Genomic DNA, 19,452 nt, shown 5'->3' on the forward strand with positions numbered 1-19,452 from the left:
ACTTAAATTCAGAATTTTCAGACCAGCAACTGAATCCGGACATGTCTTTTTATTTTCTTAGGAGTCGTACGTGTGGAAGATGTACCAGGAGCGCTGCTGGGACTTTTTCCCCGCCGGGGACTGCTTCCGAAAGCAGTATGAGGATCAGCTGGGGTAACACGGGTGACAAAGACGATCGGCCGATTGATCTGAATCGACAAGTCAACTATGCTATGCACATTTTGGCTGCGGCATCCAATTCGATCAAACGATAATCACGTGACGGGATTTTTTTCTAAATTGCCTTGCTTGTATAAACGTCGGCGTCACGGCTCGTCTCCACTCCGAACTGTGCCTGAACGCATCATGTTCATTGAACGGACTTTTAGTGCCTAGAGCAAAGTGGCTGCTTTCTTCGTTTTGTTTAGCTGAGAGGGAAAATGCTTTGTTTATCGCGGGAACGCGTACGAACCGTTTTGGCACCATCTGGTGGCATCCGAGTGCCAAGTACGTAAGGTCGGCAAAAGTATGTTTAATATGTTTTGATGGAGGTCTGCATTTTTTTTTTTTTTAAATAAGAGAGCATAATTTGACTGCAATTTTGCGGACCGCCTTTTGAGAAGAAGACTCACGGAGGAATGAGCAGAGAATTATCAGCGTGCGACGCCATTCTGTATGTACAGACACTTTGAAGTCTTACCAATTTATTTATTGTTTCTCTGCCAACGACTGTTTTCGAACCTTCCAGCTAACGGCGAGCAGGAGCGAATGAATGTACGTATTTAAAAGCGGCCATTTTGAATAGGAGGCTTATTTTACATACGATAAATTTATTTTTTTCTTTGGAGGATTCCAACATGTCAGATGTTGTCTGTGATTTGTGCGTGTGTGTGTGTGTGACGCGTGGAGGAAGACGATTTTGGAGTGCGTGTTGACTCTCAGGTGTGAAGACGCTGCCACAGCATTTTTGGGCGGCCTTCCAAGCCGACACGTTGACTGAACTCTGTTTTGCGCTCACAATAAATGGGTTCACTCAGCAAGTATGCCAGCAAGTGTCCTCGTTCGTAAACAAAATCGTACTTTCGGCTTGTAAAATTCGAAACTTAGATGGAACATACAAGCAAGATAAGAGTTTTTGTGTTTGCCTTGGGTGGGCCACATTCCTGCACTGGAAGGAACCATTATGTTTTTTTTTTTCTTTTTACAGCACCTTATAGTTCACACGGAATATTTATCTTCTGCCGGGTTAATGATTAATTCGTATCTCACGTCTCGGTTCTTTACTTCAGCCCATAGAGTATTCACATTAACAATGTAGAGTTGATGGCAGATTTGTGACAAACTCAAAATCTGCAAGAGGTGCATAAATAACAACGCAAATTGTTTTAAACTAAAATGGCAACAACAAAAAGTAGCAAATTTAATCCAAATAATATTACAGGACTTTTTTTAAACTGATTTGCAAAATCAAATAAAACTGAAGTCATAGTGATTTGATTAATTTTATTTGAGGCACGATTAAAATAATATTTCAAAAATTTGTGTTTATCACAAAAAAAACATATTTAACTGTTTATAGTTTTTAATACATCATTGGAAAATTAAATATAATACTTAATGAAGAGTAAATTAATTCATTCAAAATCAGGTGTGGCCTTGCGGTGCAAACTTTAGCCCAGCCCTGCTCCAAAGTAAACAACGCACGTCCTCCTTGGTCGCCCCTCCCTTCTACCCGATCGGTATAAAACATCCGGCAGCGACCTTTTCACCCGCCTGCTCGCACGTCTCAACGACCTCCACCATGTCCTTCGTGGCTCCTCCTGGTTACCAGCCTGTCTACTGCCCCGTGAGTATCCTCAATTTGACTTTTTTTTTAAACACACACCTTTGTCATAACAGGGTGTGCAGACTTATGCAACCTCAGTTGTTTATCTCCTATCAAAAACGTAAGGTGTGTAGACTTTGTATTCTTTGTACAGAGCATTCCGTATCTGGGGCCCATCTACGGAGGTCTGCGGGAGGGAGCTTCCATCTACATCCAGGGCTCGGTTCCGGACAAAATTACCAGGTGAGTTCAGCCCACTGGCTTGGCTGGGTGGGTCGTTTTTTTTTTTTCCCCCATTGAAGGAAATGAAAGGAGCTTTTACGGCATGCTCCTCCCTTCTCAACGTGTGCGTGGTCATGAGCAGGCAGAGCAAACATGTTTTCCGGGTGGCCCAACCCAAACTGCCCCCCGAGCTCCATAATTGACGCGCACCCGTCTCCATCAGGTTCTCTGTGAATCTGCTATGCGGACACTCCGATTCCAGCGACGTGGCCCTGCACTTCAACCCGCGCTTCGACGGCCGGGACAAGGTGGTCTTCAACAGCCGGCTGAACGCCACGTGGGATGCGGAGGAGACGATCCGTGACATGCCCTTCAGAAAGGGCAAGGCCTTCGAGATGGTCATCATGTGCTCCCTGGAGGGCTACCAGGTCTGAGCGTTTTGGGCCGGCGTGGCTGTGACCTTTGACCTGACAGTAAATGTCTTGGCAGTTCAAAATTAATGGGAAGGACTTCTACACCTTCAAGCATCGCCTCCCTTTGGCCAGAGTGCACGGCATGGAGATTGCAGGAGATGTTTGCATTCAGACCATTAACGTCATTGGGGTGAGATGAATTTGTGTTTGTTTACATTGATACTCGCCATTACTAATCGCAGTAAAACTTTTTTTTGTCATTCTTTTTTTAGGCTGGCGGCTCGGGAATGGGGGTAAGTCCATTAACATTACCTTTTTTTTTTTCCCCCCTCACTGTTTTTGTTTTTTTACTGCCATGGCATGAAATACCTTTCAAATTGAAAATTTTCCCACATGCAGCAGCAGGGCATAGGAGGCATGCCAGGATGCGGGGCTGCAGTCCCTGTGAGACTTTTTCATTTATTCTTCATGTTATTATTCAACGATGCAATCATGAAACGCTTTTTTTCCAGATTGTGAAGGTTTAAGATTTATTTGATCATTTCAGTCGGGCCCTAAATCCTATTGCAGTGAATTAGTTTGATGCCAAAATAGATTTATTGTGATACTTTGTTTTCTTTCTGGCAGGGCGACTATCCAGGGGGCATAGTAGGCATCATTGGGGTATTCATCTGTTTGACTATTTTTCAATAATTTGATTGCCAGATGTGTGTGCGTGGGCCACATCATTAGGTACAACTCCTCAGTCAATTCTGTCCTTTTTTGCCCTATCAGGGTGGATACCCAGGATCAAATCTACCGGTGAGGATATGTCTTATTATTATTATTATTATTATTATTATTATTATTATTATTATTATTATTATTATTATTATTATTATTATTATTATTATTATTATTATTATTATTGTTTGACCTTATCTCTCATGTTAATTTTACTGCAGAGCATGAGCGGCCAGCCGATTTACAACCCTGTGAGTATTTATTGTAAACAAAAAAGTCAAAGGCCCCCCAAAAAAACCCTAACCCCAAAAATAAATAAAACATTAAATACCCTAATAAATGTTAGTCTGGCCAGTTTTCTTGCAGTCCATCATGTGGTGTTGTCTGTGCTATGCAGCCGATCCCGTTCTCGGCCATGATTCCAGGAGGAATGTTCCCGAAGAGGACAGTCGTCATCCGAGGCATGGTTCCCCACCGTTCAAAGAGGTACTATCTGTGCTAATGACGTATAATGACAGGCAGGGCAATTAAATTCTCTTCCACTAGAGGGCGGAAGACAATTGAGGTTGCAGATTTTTGTATCAATCATAACAATTTGGCAAAGCTGAGCATCAATGCTCACGTAAAGTTATATGTTTTAGGTTCAGTATTAACTTCATGGTGAGTAGATCTGGTGACGTCCCCTTCCATATGAACCCGCGCGTGGAGGACGGCGTGGTGGTGCGCAACAACATGGAGGGTGGCTGCTGGGGCCAAGAGGAACGCCAGCTTGGGGTCAACCCCTTCGTGGAGCGCCAGTACTTTGACGTGAGTATTTGGCAAAATACGACTGAAGTGTTTCTGAGTCATAGCTTGTTAAACAAAAATGATCATGGTGTGGTCGATAGTGGAATTACACTTAACAGAACAAAAACTGATTTTCCGTTTTTGTCAAGATGTCCATCCGTTGCGGCAGCGACCGCTTTAAGGTGTTCCTCAACGGGCATCCGCTGTTCGATTTCAATCACCGCACACGCGCAGTCACCGAAATCGACAAACTGGAGGTGGCGGGTGACGTGCAGATTTCCTACATCCACTTCTAAAAGCACGCTCGGTTTGTACTCAGCACCACACTTGTGCGATATCTCCATGACAACCAACATCAGGACCAAAGATTTTTTGTTCAAAATACTGGAGATACTTTATCAAAGCTTGATTAATAAAAACAATTGAAAAAACGTCACTTGTAAAGTTAGAGTACTAATTTTCAACGGGAACGCAAGCCAAATATTCCTTGTGTCCACATTCTTTCATGATTGTGACAACAGTGAATAAACCAAGGAGGCCGTCATTTAGAATCTTTAATTTCATTGTATTATCAGTAGGATATATATATTAGCAAAATCTGTTAACTGCTATTTGACATTTTATTTTAAAATGCAATTTGAGAAACACAGGACGACACAATGCTCGTTCACTCATCCGTCAGTGCCTGATAAAGGCCACTAGGTGTCAGTATTGCTTTGCAAAAACTTTACTGTCCCCCCTTTGTATCGCATCTATGATAGTGTAGTTGTACTTTGGAGTTTTGTGTTTCATTATACAGTGGTTAACTTAAATGTTGCACTCGCATGATAGTGGCGAACGTTAAAATGTGACTTAAAACATTGCCTGTTTTACTTGACATTAAATAGTTTCCTGTGGGGGGGGAGGGAAAGGCAGGGGAATTGGATGTCATCGAGGTCAGGAGCTAAGTTTAGCCTGGGTTGTGACCAAGTCTTTGCCACATAGGGCACTTTTTTTTTTTCCTAAATCAAATCACTTGTGAGACATTTATTGGGAACGTGAGTTAAGTTTGAAATGATGTTACGAGAGTTTTGGGATGTGTGGTGTGAAATAATGTATCTAAGAGACCAGCACTAAATATCAGACGAGGGATCAACTTATGGCAGAGAGGTTTTTGAAGTGTAGACAAGATGTTGTGGGTTTCACTTGGGGTTTTTCACTATTTGGGGTAGGGATCAGTCTCTACTCAATATGACAAACTAATAACCATTTAATGTACTCGGAAGAATAGTGTTCATATTGAGAGATCAGATCCTGGAGATGTTACAAAACGAGCATACAAGGGCTTAAAGGTAAAGAAGATGGCGAGAGAGAAAGTCAAGGCATAAACGCGATGGGGGAAGTCAGCGTAGGTCGCTCTCCTCCTCCTGTATTGTCTTCTTGATGCGCAGGAGCATGGTGGTGAGCCACTGGTCAAGCCGTGAGATGGTGTCAAATTCCTTAACCTGTTCAAATTTGGGAAAAATAAATCAATCCAGGAATAAAACACACTTTAGTTGAGACAAAGCTTATTATATAGTTAAAAAATAAAACAACTAAAATTGGAAAACAGTTTGGTTAACAAAACAAAATAATTTCTTTGGGGGGAAAAATCTGAAACTATATCTTACATTTATAAACCTTAGCTGAAAAAAAAAAAGTCAATGCACAATAAAAACTTATTATAGAATGAAATAACTTTCATAACCCTGGCTGACCACAAACGTGCCCACTCACCGAGTCGGTGTAAGCGTCCACGTTCTGTTCGTCATACGCGTCTAAGAGTTTCTGGTCAACAAAAAAAACGGTGTCACAAATATAAACAGTTCACGGATGTTCTTGACCAAGCGCCGTAGACAAAACTTACCTTTACCAGCTTGCACTCTCGAGAGTCGGAAAAGGCCGGGAACATTTCTTCATACTTCTGCACTGCCAGCTAAATGATGATTATTGTTAGTGTGACGGGAGGTTATACGCATCGGGGCCGCCGCTACTCACTTTAGCGTTCAGCATGTCCACACAGAAATGACAAAGCGCCGCCTTGAAGAAGTGATCCTTGGCGCTGTACTTGAGCAGCGTGCTGTCCATGGCGTGAGTGGCCACCTTCAAACGACAATCGCAACGCTTCAAGGACTCAAACTCCCCCGCAAGTAAGTAAATGGGAGTTTCAATCTGACCTGCTCGTAGATTTCTATGGCTTTGGGGTACTGCTCCAGCTGGGCGGCATAGGTGGCGACCTTCAGGAGGCACTTGTTAGCCGAACTGTGAGAAGAAGCAAAGAGCTGCTCAGCAAAAAAAGGAACCTCATGATGACAGACTGGTTTTACAAGGGAATTTTTTCACCTGGTGGATTCTTCGCCTTTGTAATAATCTGCAGCTTGTTCGTAGTGGGCGATGGCCTGCGGCGAGAAAACACACCACGTTTGATTTACCCCAAACATGCATGAAAATGTTCCAATTTAATTCCATGGTTTGACTTGTGGCACCTTATCAATGTCCACCATCTCTGTCTCGTAGATCTCAGCGATGCTAATGTGATGTTTGGCTGCAATAGTGAAGCGGCCCTGAAATGACCCAAATATAGAAATCAATCAATCACATACAAGCGGAACATCAAAAAAGAAATCCAAACTCACCATGTCTGTATATATCTCGATTGCTCGGTTTAGACAGTTTATGGCCTCTGTTGAGACGAGGAAAGAAAAAAAATCAAGAACATTCAACAACCACCATGTAATGAGATCCAATACAGAAATCGCGTTTTACCTTGCGGGTCGGCTTTTTTGAAGGCGTTCCCGGCGTCTATGAAGTTGGTAGCTGCGTCGTGTTTGCTCTGCATCTGCAGGTGGAGGCGAGCCGCTTGGGAGAAGGCGTTTCCTGCCGCTGCAAAATAAAAAAAGGACATTCTATGTGTAATCAGTAATAGAGGAGCAGCGGACGAGTTGATAATCAGGTATATCTACATACCACACCAGTTCTTGGCCATCTTGAACATGTTGGCGGCCCTCACGTACAGGTCACAGGCCTCTTCCTGCTTGGAGGAGGAGCCCCTGCACGTGACACAAATTTAGTAATGTTTGTTGTTATCTTCTTCAACGGCTGGCTCGTAATTTCATATTAGATATTTTGCACATTTCTGTAGCATTGCCAAGACGTTTTGCATTTCTTCCTACGCGCTTTATTATTTGTTGGTAAACTTGGAAAATGTGTGGAAACCCAGGTTGTACTTGGGCACGGTGCCCCCTAGTGTTCAGAATTGTCATTGTCAATTGTCATTTGGATAAATAAAACACTTCATGGCATTAGCAAATATTAGTACTCTGTATTGTCAAGTACTTATGGCTTGACACTACCATTGATACAAATATAAAGGTTACTTGTACTCGGGCTGAATAAAAATAGTATTGGTTCATCTATACTTTCTTTATGTTCTAAATGCGGATTTTGTAATAGCTGTTTTCCCCCAGAACAATTCCCCTGGATGGCTGAAGGTCCGTTCCTTCTTTCATTCATTCATCTTCCGAACCGCAATCGGCCCTTGAACACGCCTGTTCATGTTCATGCAATTCAATCTGATTGGTTAACACGACTGTAAACAAATGTTGACCGGTGTTGTGGCCTGATACATCCTGACGACCTTCTCCACTAGATGGCGCAATCTGATTAATGTTATTCGGTTTATTACCGAAATAACTCATGTTCATCATTCGCTAATCTTGTGATGAGCTTTTTGTAAACATAAGCATCCTCAGAACAAGCAATTCACCATTTCGTGCATATTTGTCATTAGAATGCTCAATTCAGCGTATACGCACTTTTAAGTCTTAACCAGTGACTACAAAAGGCGTACATCTCCTAAAATGGCTATCAACGACAAATGCACACATTATATATATACAGTGAGATGAATAGAGAGGGTGTTAATTTGATACACTGGTCAAGTCTCGTCAGCTGCCTTTTCCGCTTAGTTGGCCCTTTAGCTAACGCGGCTACAGTGGTGCGACTCACCCGAAAAGCGCCCCCAAAAACGACTGCGAGGACTTCAACTTCTTTTCGGCCTCGGCCACCAAAGCCGTGGCTTCTTTCTCTTTACCGCTGTTGTCCATGTTGGTAGCGAGTCTCGCGGTTTAAAGAGAGGAGATGACAAAAAGTCAACAAACTTGTAGCATAAACCGCAGCCGTTGATTTGTCACTCGTCACCAGTCACGTGACATGGGTACACCAGAAACATGAGAAACGCACTCCCTCGGTGCGTTCGCTGACTGTCAGTGAAACTGAGCTGTCAAAAATGCAATTTACGTATACGTCAATGGTTGGATTTACGTCAATATTTCCTTTTCTTCGCCCACTCAGGCGGTATCTCGGGTCAGGGAGCTTGAGGGTTCTGTGCAGGAGCTTCGCTGTTCCCAGTATTACCCTGTCGGATGTTGTTCATGGTCTCTGCTGGAACCACCCAAACCAGTTAGGGGTATCTGCCCCCAGTGCCCCGATCACTGTTGCCTTTACACATTATCTCGAGTTCTTCATCTCCCATATCTCCATTTCTCATGAATATCACCGAACTTCAGAATTACGTGGAACTTAAGTTGTGTACAATTGGAATGTCTTGATTCTATTTCTATTAATTGCTCCTAAAAAAATGTAAAAAAAAATAAATAATTTTCAGTGATTGATATTCCAAAAGAAAGTACTTTATGTGTCATTTGGGCTCAGTGTTGTTGTTCTTTTGGTCATGTAAAATAATGTGCCTGCCTTGGCAACAGAAAGGTTGGGAAACACTGCACTCGTCCACTGTTCTGCCGTCTTGACATATAATCATCTTGCTTGTTTATTGTTTGAAGAATTTCCTTTAAAAAATAAACTCTTTTCATAAATAACAAAGAATTCAAATTTCAGCAGAACTCTTCAGAGAGGCAAAAATGAATTCGCTGTTGTGAAATCGCCAATAAAGCGAGTGTCGATTTTCCATCAGGCAAAGCGGCAGTAGCCTAGGTTCCTTGCCCGTAGTTGGGTCCTGTGCAGCAGCCCGTGCGAGGCTGTCCTGGAGACCCCGCGCTGCCTGCACCTCTATCGTCTCGGGTGAGTTTGTTACAATGTAGCAATTTCTCTATTAATCGCAATAACTGCAACAAAGCTGCATTTATTCACGCACCGCGTGTGCTACAGCTTAGTGCACGGCGGGTGACGTCGACTCGCCATACTGCTGCACGGCCCGCCAAAAACGGGGGGCTCCTTTTTCCCTGCGAATTCCCAAGCATACCCCCCTCCATCCAAGATTATTCCAACATTAACTCATATTTTTTTGCTCGCCAGGAGACATATGTTGTCTCTCGGCGGGTTTGCCATCTTCCACGTCCCAGCTACGAGCAGCGTCTCGGGCCGAGTGTGGACGTGCAAGCCCGGGCGTTTAAACCGCCTCTACTGGCGGTTTGTTTTGAATGTCAAAGGCTGTCGAGCTAGCGATACACGTCCGAATATTGTTGGTAGCCTAGCTGTGGCTAGTAGGCTAACAAGCTAAGGCTAGCCAAACGGAGCCCGGGCGATATGACAAATTGCGGGTATTACAGCTGCAGGCTGGCCGTCTTTTTCGTCACATGAACACCTTGTGCTGGTTTTGGGGTTGTTATCGTAATCGGAACGTGACGGGATAAGTGTTATTACGCAGGCGTAGATCTTGTTGGTAGACTCGTTAGCATTTAGCCCGCAGCGTCTCCCATTCATATCCTGCGCAGTGGCGCCGCTAAATGGCAAGTATCCGCTGTCTTTTGCAGAGAAGGAAAGTGTGTGAGTGTGGTCTTGGTACATTTGGGTTCTGTGTGTACCGTGTGGATAGTGTATTTGTGTGCATATGCTGGGATCGTCCGGGGGAAAGATTGCAAGAGACCGCAAGCAAAGCTGCTCAGGTTATGTGGAACCCGCGCCTTTTCAATTTGTCAAATTATTACACGATGAAGCTGTTTTGTCTTTAAATCACACGAAACGATTTTATTTTTCACCAAATGTCCAATGTCATCATCTTAAAACAATATATCTGGTGACCTTTTGCGTTCATCTGAGTTTCCCAGTTTCTGAACTTTAATTTAGTTGCAATACTCTCTTGCTAAAAAAATATAACTTCATTCTTTTTTTTTTTTTTTTATTACCACAGTCTTGAAAAACTCTTATCACAGTCTTGTTCTTGCATGTTATGGAACAGTTGAGCTAATTTCTTGGTGTGTTTATTTGATGCCATTTCATGTCATCCTAAACAGTTGTCATGGATGATGAAGACGGCAGGTGCCTTCTCGATGTGATTTGGTAAGTTGTCTCAAATAAGATGCGACATTACGATTGTGCGTCTCATGTTTTTTTGCTTTCGTCATGCATTGTTGTGAATGTCACTTTTGTTTATACCGGCAGTGACCCGGAAGCTCTCAATGACTTTCTTCATGGATCTGAGACCCATGTAAGTAGATCAAGTGGTGATGGCTTTTTATTGGATGATGACGGTGCTGGTAGTTAGTCGTGAGACAATTGCTGGATTTTTTTTTTTTTTTTTGTGTTCTAATATGTTTACAATCTCTATAAAATTGTTTTCACGAGTTTATATGTATTTAGAGGGGTTTTATATAGTCTCTGTATTTTATGGACTTAGCGAGTAGATCTGGAACGTAACCAGTGCAATGATTGGGTCTCACTACCATTGATACAAATATAAACGTTTGCGTGTTTGCCGGCTTTGTATGGCCACCCATCGTTTCAAATGTTAAACTATGAATCTGCGAGTAGCAGGCTATCGATTGGTGCGCCTTCCAGCGTCGCGTCCTTTTTTTGCTTACTCTTTTTCCCTCCCACTGTTTTGGCTGCGTTTGCTTTTTGAATGCACTGTTAGTAGGTTCAGCCTGTCCTTTCTCTTTTTACTCACCCAAAAAAAAAAAAAAAAAAAGAGAAACTAACGCTTCCCAAGTCTGCCAAACCCTGTGGATGTGCCTGTCTTTCCCTCAACTTTTGGCTGGTTCCTTACAATCTTGGTTCTCTTTTCTATGTTCTGTCCTCTTCCTCTCCACCGCCTCCCCACCACCACCTCCTCTCCTCCTCCTCTCCTGTTCCGTTTCCCTGTCCTGGTGGCTTTTGCCTGCTGGTTTTGGGGGGCCGTGGGGGTTCTGTCTGTCCCATCCCGGGTGCGCGTGTCTGTAGTTGGACACTGACGACCTTTTGGATGGTTCGGGTGATCCCGCCAGCTCGTTCTTCTCCGCCACCGGGGTGAGTAAAATTCCCCCAATCCCCTTCCACCTTATCTGTGTAGCAGCGCATGCACCGACCCCTCCCCCCTCCACTAACCCACCTAGAAGGTTTTATTTTCTTGTTTGTGGGTATTGACGTCTGACAGTATGTATATTAATGTATGTCTCTGCCAAATATGTTGGGCTCAGTGTCCAGTCTCACCCCTAAATTCCATTTTGCTCTTGTTTACTGTTCGATTTAAGGGCCACGTTCCAGAGGTCCAGCCTACAGTTCAGCTCTCGGCCAATGAGGCCACGGGGCTGCCCAGAGTCAGCGTTGACTTGGACTTCCTGGAGGATGACGACATCCTGGGCGGATCCCCCGACGGGGAAGGCGGGAGCAACGGCATCGGGACCAACCACGAGCCCTGCGACATCCTGCAGCAGAGCTTGGCCGAAGCTAACATCACCGAGCAGAGTTTACAAGAAGCCAATGCGGAGCTGGACCTGGAATCGTTTGGCATTTCCGCTCTTCCGCAGGTGGTTCAGACGCTGCCCGACGCCGGCCTCCCTGGAGCGGCGGGCGCGACCGTCGGCGTAGGCATCAGCGTCGGGGGGGCGGCGGCGACGGCCATATTCCCTGGCTCGGCCCAAAGTGCCACGCCCACTCCCCCGAACGCCACCGCTGACATGCTGGGCTCTGTGCTGGCTCAGCAAGGTCTTCAGCTCCAACCGCAGGTTATGAACAAGGCTATCAGCGTTCAGCCCTTCATGCAGCCCGTGGGCCTCGGGAACGTGACGCTTCAGTCTATTTCGAGTCTTCAAACTCTCCCGAACGGGAGCCAGTCTGGACATTTGGGGATTGGACAGATTCAGGTTGTGGGTCAACCCACCGTCATGACTATCAATCAGTCCGGGCAGCCCATTCTGGCCAAAGCGATGGGAAGCTACCAGCTGCACCAGTCCGGGCCGGAGGTTTCAGGGGCGACGACTCAGACTGGGCTCGGGGCATCGGGAGGTGGACTTCTCATCCAAAGCAACAAAACCACGTTGGGCTCGCCATCTTTAAATGGACCGCCGACGGTTGTTAGCAGTACAAACAGTACCAGTAGCGGCACCATGACCGCACCTGCTGGACTTCTGGGCTTTGGAAGTACATCCCTCAGTTCAGGAATGCCGCCCCAATCTCAAACTCAAGGCCAAATCATGCACAACGTGATTATCCAGCGCACACCGACTCCCATTCAGCCTAAACCTCCTCAAGGAGGAGCCCTCCAAACAAAACTTTTCAAGCCGCAGCAACAACAACAGCTGCAGCAGCAACAGCAGCAGCAGCCGACGTCCCAAAACCTGCAGAACGACACCACCAAGGCCCTCGGGCTGCAACAAATTCCTGTTTCGGCAGCTCAGAATGTAACGTTTCTGACTGGAAAACCAGGCTCAAATGTCGTACTTAGCACCCAAGCCGCCACGCAAGGCTCGCAGTTCCAGCAAACCTTGTTCAAGCAACAGGCGACGCAAGCAGCCGGCAAACCGCTCAGCGTACACTTGTTAAACCAATCGGGCAGCATCGTTATTCCCTCCCAGACGGTTCTGCAAGGTCAGAATCATCAGTTCCTCCTGCCACAGTTGCAAGCGGGCGGGCAGATCCTGACCCAGCACCCCGGGGGCCACATCATAACCAGTCAGGGCCCTGGTGGCCAGCTCATTGCCAACCAGATTTTAACAGCCAACCAGAACATCAACTTGGGTCAAGTTTTGACTTCCCAGGGACATCCCGGGGCAGCCCACATTCTATCCGGACCCATTCAGCTTCAGTCTGGTCAGATGGGCACGCCCACCCTGTTTCAGATGCCCGTCTCGTTGGCTCAGACGCAGGCCCAGACGCAGACCCACACCGTCTCGGGACACGGTCCAACGGTCATCCAGGGCATGCCTATCCAGAACTCCCTGACCATGCTCGGTCAGGTGGAGGGCTTGAGCCCGGCGGTCAGCCTTCAGCCGGCTCTGCAAGCCCAGCCAGGTGGAGTCCCCAGCAGCAGCAGTTGTAGTAGCACCAGTAGCGTAAGCGGAGCGGCCACCATGGCGGCCACCATCACGCAAGGGCAGCCGTCAGAGTGCATCGCAGTTCTGGGGAGCGCCACCGACCAGGCCGCCCAGCAGGCCTCTATCCTCTCCATGCAGCAAGCTCCTCCCGCAATCACCGCCGTATCGTCCTCCGCTCCGTCCATGTCCCTGTCTTCGCCAGTGACCGCGGTCGGGCTGGTCTCGCACCAGGCTCAGCACAGCCCGGGGAGGCTTTTGTTCACCAACCAGGGCTCCAGCATGATCCTGAGCCAGGAGTCTCTGCAGATGTTCCTTCAGCAGGTCAGTGTTTTCCTCTCGACTCGCCTCGTCCTGAAAAACATTCATTAACATTGTCACCGAGTGGGCTGTGTTGGGAATCACTCCCGATTCCGCATGGCCATTTTGCAATTTTTGCAGCGCTCTTCGGATATGAAGTGCGCCATCCCTCATATGGTGTCCTCAATCCTCTTGAAAAAACAGATGGTTGCTAGAAAAGGTTAACGTCAATATTTTGGGGGGGAAGGTAAAGCAGCTGATGTTGATCCTGTGCATTTTAATTATGCAAAAGCGACGATGTAATTCCATAACGGCGCGGTGGAGTATTTTCTGAAACTTATTTTTCATTTTCTTATCTAACAATTCTTAGATTGTGATTTAGGGAGTCATGATTAAGTGAAAGATTCCAAACACAGCCCTGGTCTGACCTTTCTGGCTCACCATTCTGCTTCTCATCCAACTTCCCCCCCCTGTCATTCCCTCTCTCTTCCATCACCCCGGGAACGGTAAACTATTAGCCGGAGAACAGAGAGGGCGAATCGACCCCCTCGGTGGGGGTCCCTGCGTCCGTAATCGTCAGCGGCCTCGGCGTCACAGCTCCGGCCCACACTGTCCGTGACAGCCAATTAAGTGATTCGTTGGTGGGTCGCAGCCCCCCAGTGTTAAAGCAGGTAGACATGCCCTCTATGTCAAGCGCCCCCGCCCCCCCGTCCACTTGCTGCTGCCGCCACAGCCCTTAGACGTTGGCCCCCCCCACCCCACTCGCTGCCGTGCTATTTGTAGGCTTGCTTCCATGTCGCTGTACTGTGGTGCGCAAATAGCTAACGTGCTTGCAGCTTGTGTGTTTGTGTGTGTATATACTACCTCACTCACAATCAAATCAAGAGACAATTTTTAAATTGTTTAGCCCTTTCCAGATTTCTTGACTGATTGAAGCAAATCCCGCGTTTTGCGTTCAACAGTTCAATTCATTCTGCATTCTTCATTTCAGTTCAGCTTCAGCTTTTGACACAATTTGTTCATTTTTGTTCGCTCCAAATTGCATGTTAACTTTTCATACGTCACCTCGGCAGGTACCCTCCAGTGGACATCAGCAGCCCTTAAAGATCCAGAGTATGTCCCCCTCGCCAGCCTTGAGCGGTCACGCCACGGCGCCCCCTGTGGCCGACAGCCCGCAGCCCTCGCAGTCGCCGCTGACTCTCAGCCAACACATCCAATCGCCGCACCACCAGCAGTCGCGTCCTCCCTCGCAGCCCCAGCCGGCGTCGCAAACGCCCTCCCGCTCCTGCACGCCCTCGTCACACCCGCCGCCCCTCTTCATCGTCCACAACCAAGTCGCCGAGGCCCCCTCGCAGCCTCAGGTGGCCCAGCCGCAACCGACCCAGATCCAAGTCCAGCTCCTCCCTCAGCCGCGGCCCGCCTCCCAGCCAGCACCTTACCACCAACAGGAGCAGCCCCCCATGTCGCAGTCGCCCAAGCCCCAGCTGGCGCACTCTTTCGCCGCCCCTCCCGCCGGCGCGGCGCCACCGGCCGTATTAAAAGCCCAAGTCCCCGTCCACAGCTTGACGGCGGATCAGCAGCAGCACCTGGCGCTGTTGGGATCGCAAATCCAGACGCTGTCGGCCATCAGCCAGCCCTCGCTGCAGCAGAAGCAGCTGCTGGATAAGCTCCACCAGGTATGTGCTGATCTTCCAAGTTCCTACCTTCCAGACAAATTTGGCTCACACTCTTCTGCTGTCTTTGCGTGCTTCCAGATCCAGCAAAGCATCCTGCTGCAGGTCAAGCAGCCGGCTCAGGCTCAAGTGCAAGCTCAAGCCCAGGCTCAGGCTCTTCCTCCAGCCAGCAGCCAGTTCAGCTTGCAGCAAGACGTGCCTGTGGATAAAGCGGCGATCGCCTCGTCGGCCAGTGCAGCCACACCTGCTCAGCTGTCCTCGGTGCTGCAGCCCACCTCTGTGCTCATTACAAGTCCCGCTACAGGTAAGCCTCTGTCACGCCCTCGCCATGCCAGACCGTAGCGTTTCGCCTTAATGAAAGTCTCGCTTGTCTTGTTTGCAGCCTCAAGTGACTTACAGGTAGTCTCAGGAGTCCCGGGACCAGCTGGAGCCAAGGTGAATCAGAGTATCGCTCCTGTGAGCCTTACACAGCCCGCACAGGTCAGCTGTTTTTTTTTAATTTTTATATATTTATATACGCACACAAAATCTGACATATTTTTTTTTTATTATTTTACAAATTTCCATGCTATATCACAGAATTTATTTTCCTTTTATTTTTTTATTCCACAGATTCAGCCAAAGCCTGGAGTGATCAGCTCGGGTGGAGGAATGACTCTTGGTAAAGGTGGCATGCAGATCCACGTGTTAGGTACCAATGTCACCCAAATGCCTGCTCCACAACCTCCAGCTCTTCTACAACCTCAAGTAAGCTTCAAAATCTGTATTTTGATAGAATCTTGTAGAATTGTTTGATACTAGCACACATTGCAGACAAATCTGAATTTTGTCAGCATTACAGCTGCGGTAAAATTAATTCAATTAATTTAATATAAATTATATTAAAATATTATAATATTAAATATATATTAAATTAATTAAAATGATATTATTTTTTATGTCACATTGCAGACAACAGCAAAGATGCCTTTCACTGCAGAGCCAAGCAAAGAAGCCAGGTTGGTTGGTGACACTCGCGCCGATAACATTTTTCCTCTCAATTCTCCTTGCGCTCAACATGTTGACGTTTTTTTTTCAGGTTGCTGGAGCAGCTGAGGAAACATCAAGGCTTGGTGCTTCACCCAAATTACAGCGCTCCCTTCGTCTCCTTCGGGGACACGCTAAACCGACTGCTGCCTTACCATCTCTACCAGGGAACTGCCATTTCCTCTCAAGATTATCAGAAAGGTACTCAAAGATTTTCAGACTCAATTCATCAGAAAAGCTGAGTCACAAAACGGATGTGATCGTTTTGTTGTCCACAGTGGATGATGAATTTGAGAGCGTCTCCTCCCAGCTGCTGAAGAGAACGCAAGCCATGCTTGATAAATATCGATACCTGCTCTTTTCCGAGTCAAAGGTGAGTCAAGCCGGTGAGTCCCGAAAACACCCCCGCCCGGAAACTGAACTGACGTTTGAATTGCAGCAGAGACTTGGCCCCTCGGCAGAGATGGTGATGATCGACCGCATGTTCATCCAGGAGGAAAAGCTGGCCTTGAGCCAGGACCGGATTTTGGCCAAGGAGAGACCAGGTAGGCGTTGACCATCGGAAAAAAATGCTCGGTGGTTTTAAAACTTTTAACACCAAGTGAACCCTTAAAAAAAACCTACCAATATTTTATCATGATTTTTTTTTTTTTCACGAGCATCATTTAGTTTTGTCCTGAGAATATGCGTCCGGCTTACTTGAAATTCTGTGCTAACTGAAGTTGATTGTGTGTGATTGCAGAGGAGTTTGTGGCTAATGCTCGTCTGTTGGAGAGTTTAGCTGCGTCCCAACACAAGTCCCCTCCGGCCGAGCCCACCTCCAACGTCACTGGTGTCACCGTGGCCGCCGCTGCCCAGCCACCCCCGCCGCCGCCGGAACCCGCACCTCCCATTCCGGCTGTAGCTTCCCACGTCCCACCGAAACCCCCTCCCGCCCCGAGCGTGTCTCCAGCGCCGACTCCCACTCCTGTCGCTGGCCCCCCTACCGCCTCCTTCCCTCCGACAAAATTGGTCATAAAGCAGGGTGGGGGAGGGGCCTCGGTGTCGTGGTCCAGTAGCTGCGCCCCTCCTCCGAGTGGGTCTGAACCGACAAGCCAGAGCCCTTACTTATCGCGTACCCCTGCGTCGTCGTCGTCGTTCTTTTCCTCCTCCTCCAACTCTAAAATGGACGACGATGACGACGACGCGCTCCCGCAGAGGACCAGCAAGCCACCCATCAAAACCTACGAGGCTCGGAGAAGGATCGGCTTGAAGCTGAAGATCAAGCAGGACCAAACGGGCTTCGGTAAGGTGGTCCACAACACAGCCTTAGACCCAGTGCACACGTCTCAGCCCAACACTCCCAAATCCCAACCCCCGTCCACTCCCACGCCCGCTGGGGTCATCAGGACCCAGTCGCCCGTGTCGGTCACCACGACGACCACACAGTCCAACCCATCCCAGAGCTCGTCCTCTGTGCAAATGAACGGCACCCTGGAGCACCATAACCCGGCCTCCGCCACCCCCGCGCCCTCGCAAACCACCTGCCGCCTCCCCCTCCGAAAGACTTACCGGGAAAACGTCAGCCCTCGGGTTCGGCCAGGCGTCCCGGGCGGCGGCGGGGACGACGACTCGGCGCCCTACCCCACCCCCACCCACGAGAGGACAGTCATAGCCAGCGTGAAGGTGGAGAAACGAGGTCAGGACCCCGACTCGGGCTTGGACCACGTGGCCGACGTGTTCAACCACGCCGTCAAGGGGGTGAAAGGGATCGGGGAGGATCGCTCGGAGCAGGACGCCGACTTCCCCAAATACAAGCGGACCGGTGGGAAAACCAAACAGAGACAAGCGGGGACTTTTAGGATGGACCAGCACGCGCCGGGGCCCCCTTCGCCGGAGTTCCCTTCGCTCCCCGCCAAGCGCAGTAAGTCGGATTCGCCCGACATGGACAACGCCAGCTTCTCCAGCGGCAGCCCCCCCGACGACTCCCTCAACGAACATTTGCAATGCGCCATCGACAGCATCCTCAACCTACAGCAGGAGCCCACGCTACGGGGGCACCACCACCGCAAGGGGGGCAACGGCCGGACGCATTCACGCTCGGCCCCCCCGCACAGACCCTCGGTGCCCCCCTCGTCTTCCTCCGCCTCGTCCTCCCTGGCCCAGCATCCTCAGGTCGGCGGCCGCGGCCACAATGGCAGCCTGGTGCCGCAGACTCAGAGCAGATAACGGCCCCCCCGCCCCCCGGCCCCGCCCGCATGGACTGAAGGGGGCCGGGTGGCGCCCTGGAAAATAGGAAGCAAGTCTTGAAGACTCTGCCAAGTTTGTCCGCAGTATCCTCGAGTCACGTTTTTGTGGTCTTGTCCTGTCTGGGCTTCTTCTTGTGTTGTCACATGCTCATGCCCCTCCCTCCCCTGAACTCCCGCCCCCCACATTCCCCTCTTGTCAGTGTTTCCCAACTTTCATTGAGCCAAGGCACATACTTTACGAGGCAAAACTCTCACGGCACAATAACAATCTGCAACTTTTATGAAAAGTGTTAATATGTATACCTTGGAACGGCAAGGTCAATGTTGAAGAGGATGATGAATGTATGTCGCTCCAAGGTATGTAGCAGCAAGCTAAACGGCAAAATTTACACCATAATTGAGCCTTGAAAATTCCCCACAAACATCCACTCGCATGCCTCCCTCCCTGTGTCTCTTGCAATAAGGCGCAAGTTGCGCAAAAAGGCCAGAAAGATTAAACAACCCAAAGCGCACATTCGATTGCGTGACGAGCACATAGCACAAGCCGAATGATGACAAAAAGGTTCAAGGCCTACAATCGTGGTTATAAAAACATTCTAGTACCAATCCTTATTTATTTATTTTTTTTACTTAGTTTCTGACCTTGTTTGACCTCTAAAGTCATGAGGCTCTGATTTCTTTCGGTCAGCAGGGGGCAGGCCATCCCTCAACTTTCACCTCTGTCCCATCCTTCCCTGTGTTTCTTTTGTTTTGTGTTTTTAAGTGTAAGCCCGCTGGACAAATCCAACTGAAACACAGCACAAACGTACGGAAACGGCGGGGAGGCGGAGAGGGGAAAAACAGAACAATAATAATGTACAAAAAAGACCGCAAGAGAATTTGAAGTATAGTATTACAGATTAATTTTGTATTGTATTTATTGTGTATAAGGATACTTTTTAAAAAGAAATGTACATTTACTAAAACTGTAAATTAAACCTTGCTTCTTTTATTAATCATGTTCCTTGTTTGTGG

The 19,452-nt window shown here is 47.9% G+C and overlaps 4 protein-coding genes across 6 annotated transcripts in view; 3 read left to right on the plus strand and 1 right to left on the minus strand.

Annotated features, from left to right (window-relative positions):
* ryr1b (ryanodine receptor 1b (skeletal)) overlaps positions 1-1,019 on the plus strand; it is a 35,795-nt gene extending 34,776 nt beyond the window's left edge. Inside the window, exon 105 of the mRNA XM_049726861.1 lies at positions 62-1,019. Coding sequence (XP_049582818.1) covers positions 62-157 — 96 coding nt within the window. The 3' untranslated portion in view covers positions 158-1,019. The remainder of the gene's footprint in view (positions 1-61) is intronic.
* A 552-nt stretch (positions 1,020-1,571) lies between these two features.
* On the plus strand, positions 1,572-4,384 carry LOC125972855 (galectin-4-like). The gene is made up of 12 exons (XM_049726870.2): positions 1,572-1,825; positions 1,959-2,047; positions 2,250-2,454; positions 2,516-2,629; positions 2,712-2,732; positions 2,839-2,883; positions 3,067-3,102; positions 3,214-3,240; positions 3,384-3,413; positions 3,560-3,648; positions 3,804-3,969; positions 4,098-4,384. The coding sequence occupies exons 1-12, from the start codon at positions 1,781-1,783 to the stop codon at positions 4,242-4,244; spliced, it is 1,014 nt and encodes a 337-aa protein (XP_049582827.1). The 5' UTR covers positions 1,572-1,780; the 3' UTR covers positions 4,245-4,384.
* A 100-nt stretch (positions 4,385-4,484) lies between these two features.
* napab (N-ethylmaleimide-sensitive factor attachment protein, alpha b) lies at positions 4,485-8,625 on the minus strand. The gene is made up of 11 exons (XM_049726871.2): positions 7,975-8,625; positions 6,934-7,016; positions 6,733-6,849; positions 6,603-6,649; positions 6,453-6,530; positions 6,310-6,365; positions 6,144-6,228; positions 5,965-6,069; positions 5,834-5,902; positions 5,704-5,754; positions 4,485-5,432 (listed from the first exon to the last, which is right to left on the minus strand). Exons 1-11 carry the CDS (start codon positions 8,070-8,072, stop codon positions 5,331-5,333), a joined length of 891 nt encoding a protein of 296 aa, XP_049582828.1. The 5' UTR covers positions 8,073-8,625; the 3' UTR covers positions 4,485-5,330.
* A 333-nt stretch (positions 8,626-8,958) lies between these two features.
* On the plus strand, positions 8,959-19,433 carry bicra (BRD4 interacting chromatin remodeling complex associated protein). 3 transcript variants are annotated; one of them, XM_049726866.1, is made up of 15 exons: positions 8,959-9,045; positions 10,218-10,263; positions 10,366-10,411; positions 11,143-11,208; positions 11,433-13,535; positions 14,030-14,182; positions 14,585-15,187; positions 15,266-15,488; positions 15,567-15,664; positions 15,797-15,931; positions 16,136-16,182; positions 16,263-16,411; positions 16,489-16,583; positions 16,650-16,755; positions 16,953-19,433. In XM_049726866.1, the coding sequence occupies exons 2-15, from the start codon at positions 10,223-10,225 to the stop codon at positions 18,416-18,418; spliced, it is 5,331 nt and encodes a 1,776-aa protein (XP_049582823.1). In that variant the 5' UTR covers positions 8,959-9,045; positions 10,218-10,222; the 3' UTR covers positions 18,419-19,433. The 3 variants fall into 3 exon arrangements, with proteins under 3 accessions (XP_049582823.1, XP_049582825.1, XP_049582824.1); XM_049726868.2 differs by lacking the exon at positions 14,030-14,182; XM_049726867.2 differs by lacking the exon at positions 11,143-11,208.
* Positions 19,434-19,452: the final 19 nt, after the last annotated feature.

Source organism: Syngnathus scovelli, chromosome 7 (assembly GCF_024217435.2).
Source record: "Syngnathus scovelli strain Florida chromosome 7, RoL_Ssco_1.2, whole genome shotgun sequence".
In the NCBI taxonomy this organism is placed as follows: Eukaryota; Metazoa; Chordata; class Actinopteri; order Syngnathiformes; family Syngnathidae; genus Syngnathus; species Syngnathus scovelli.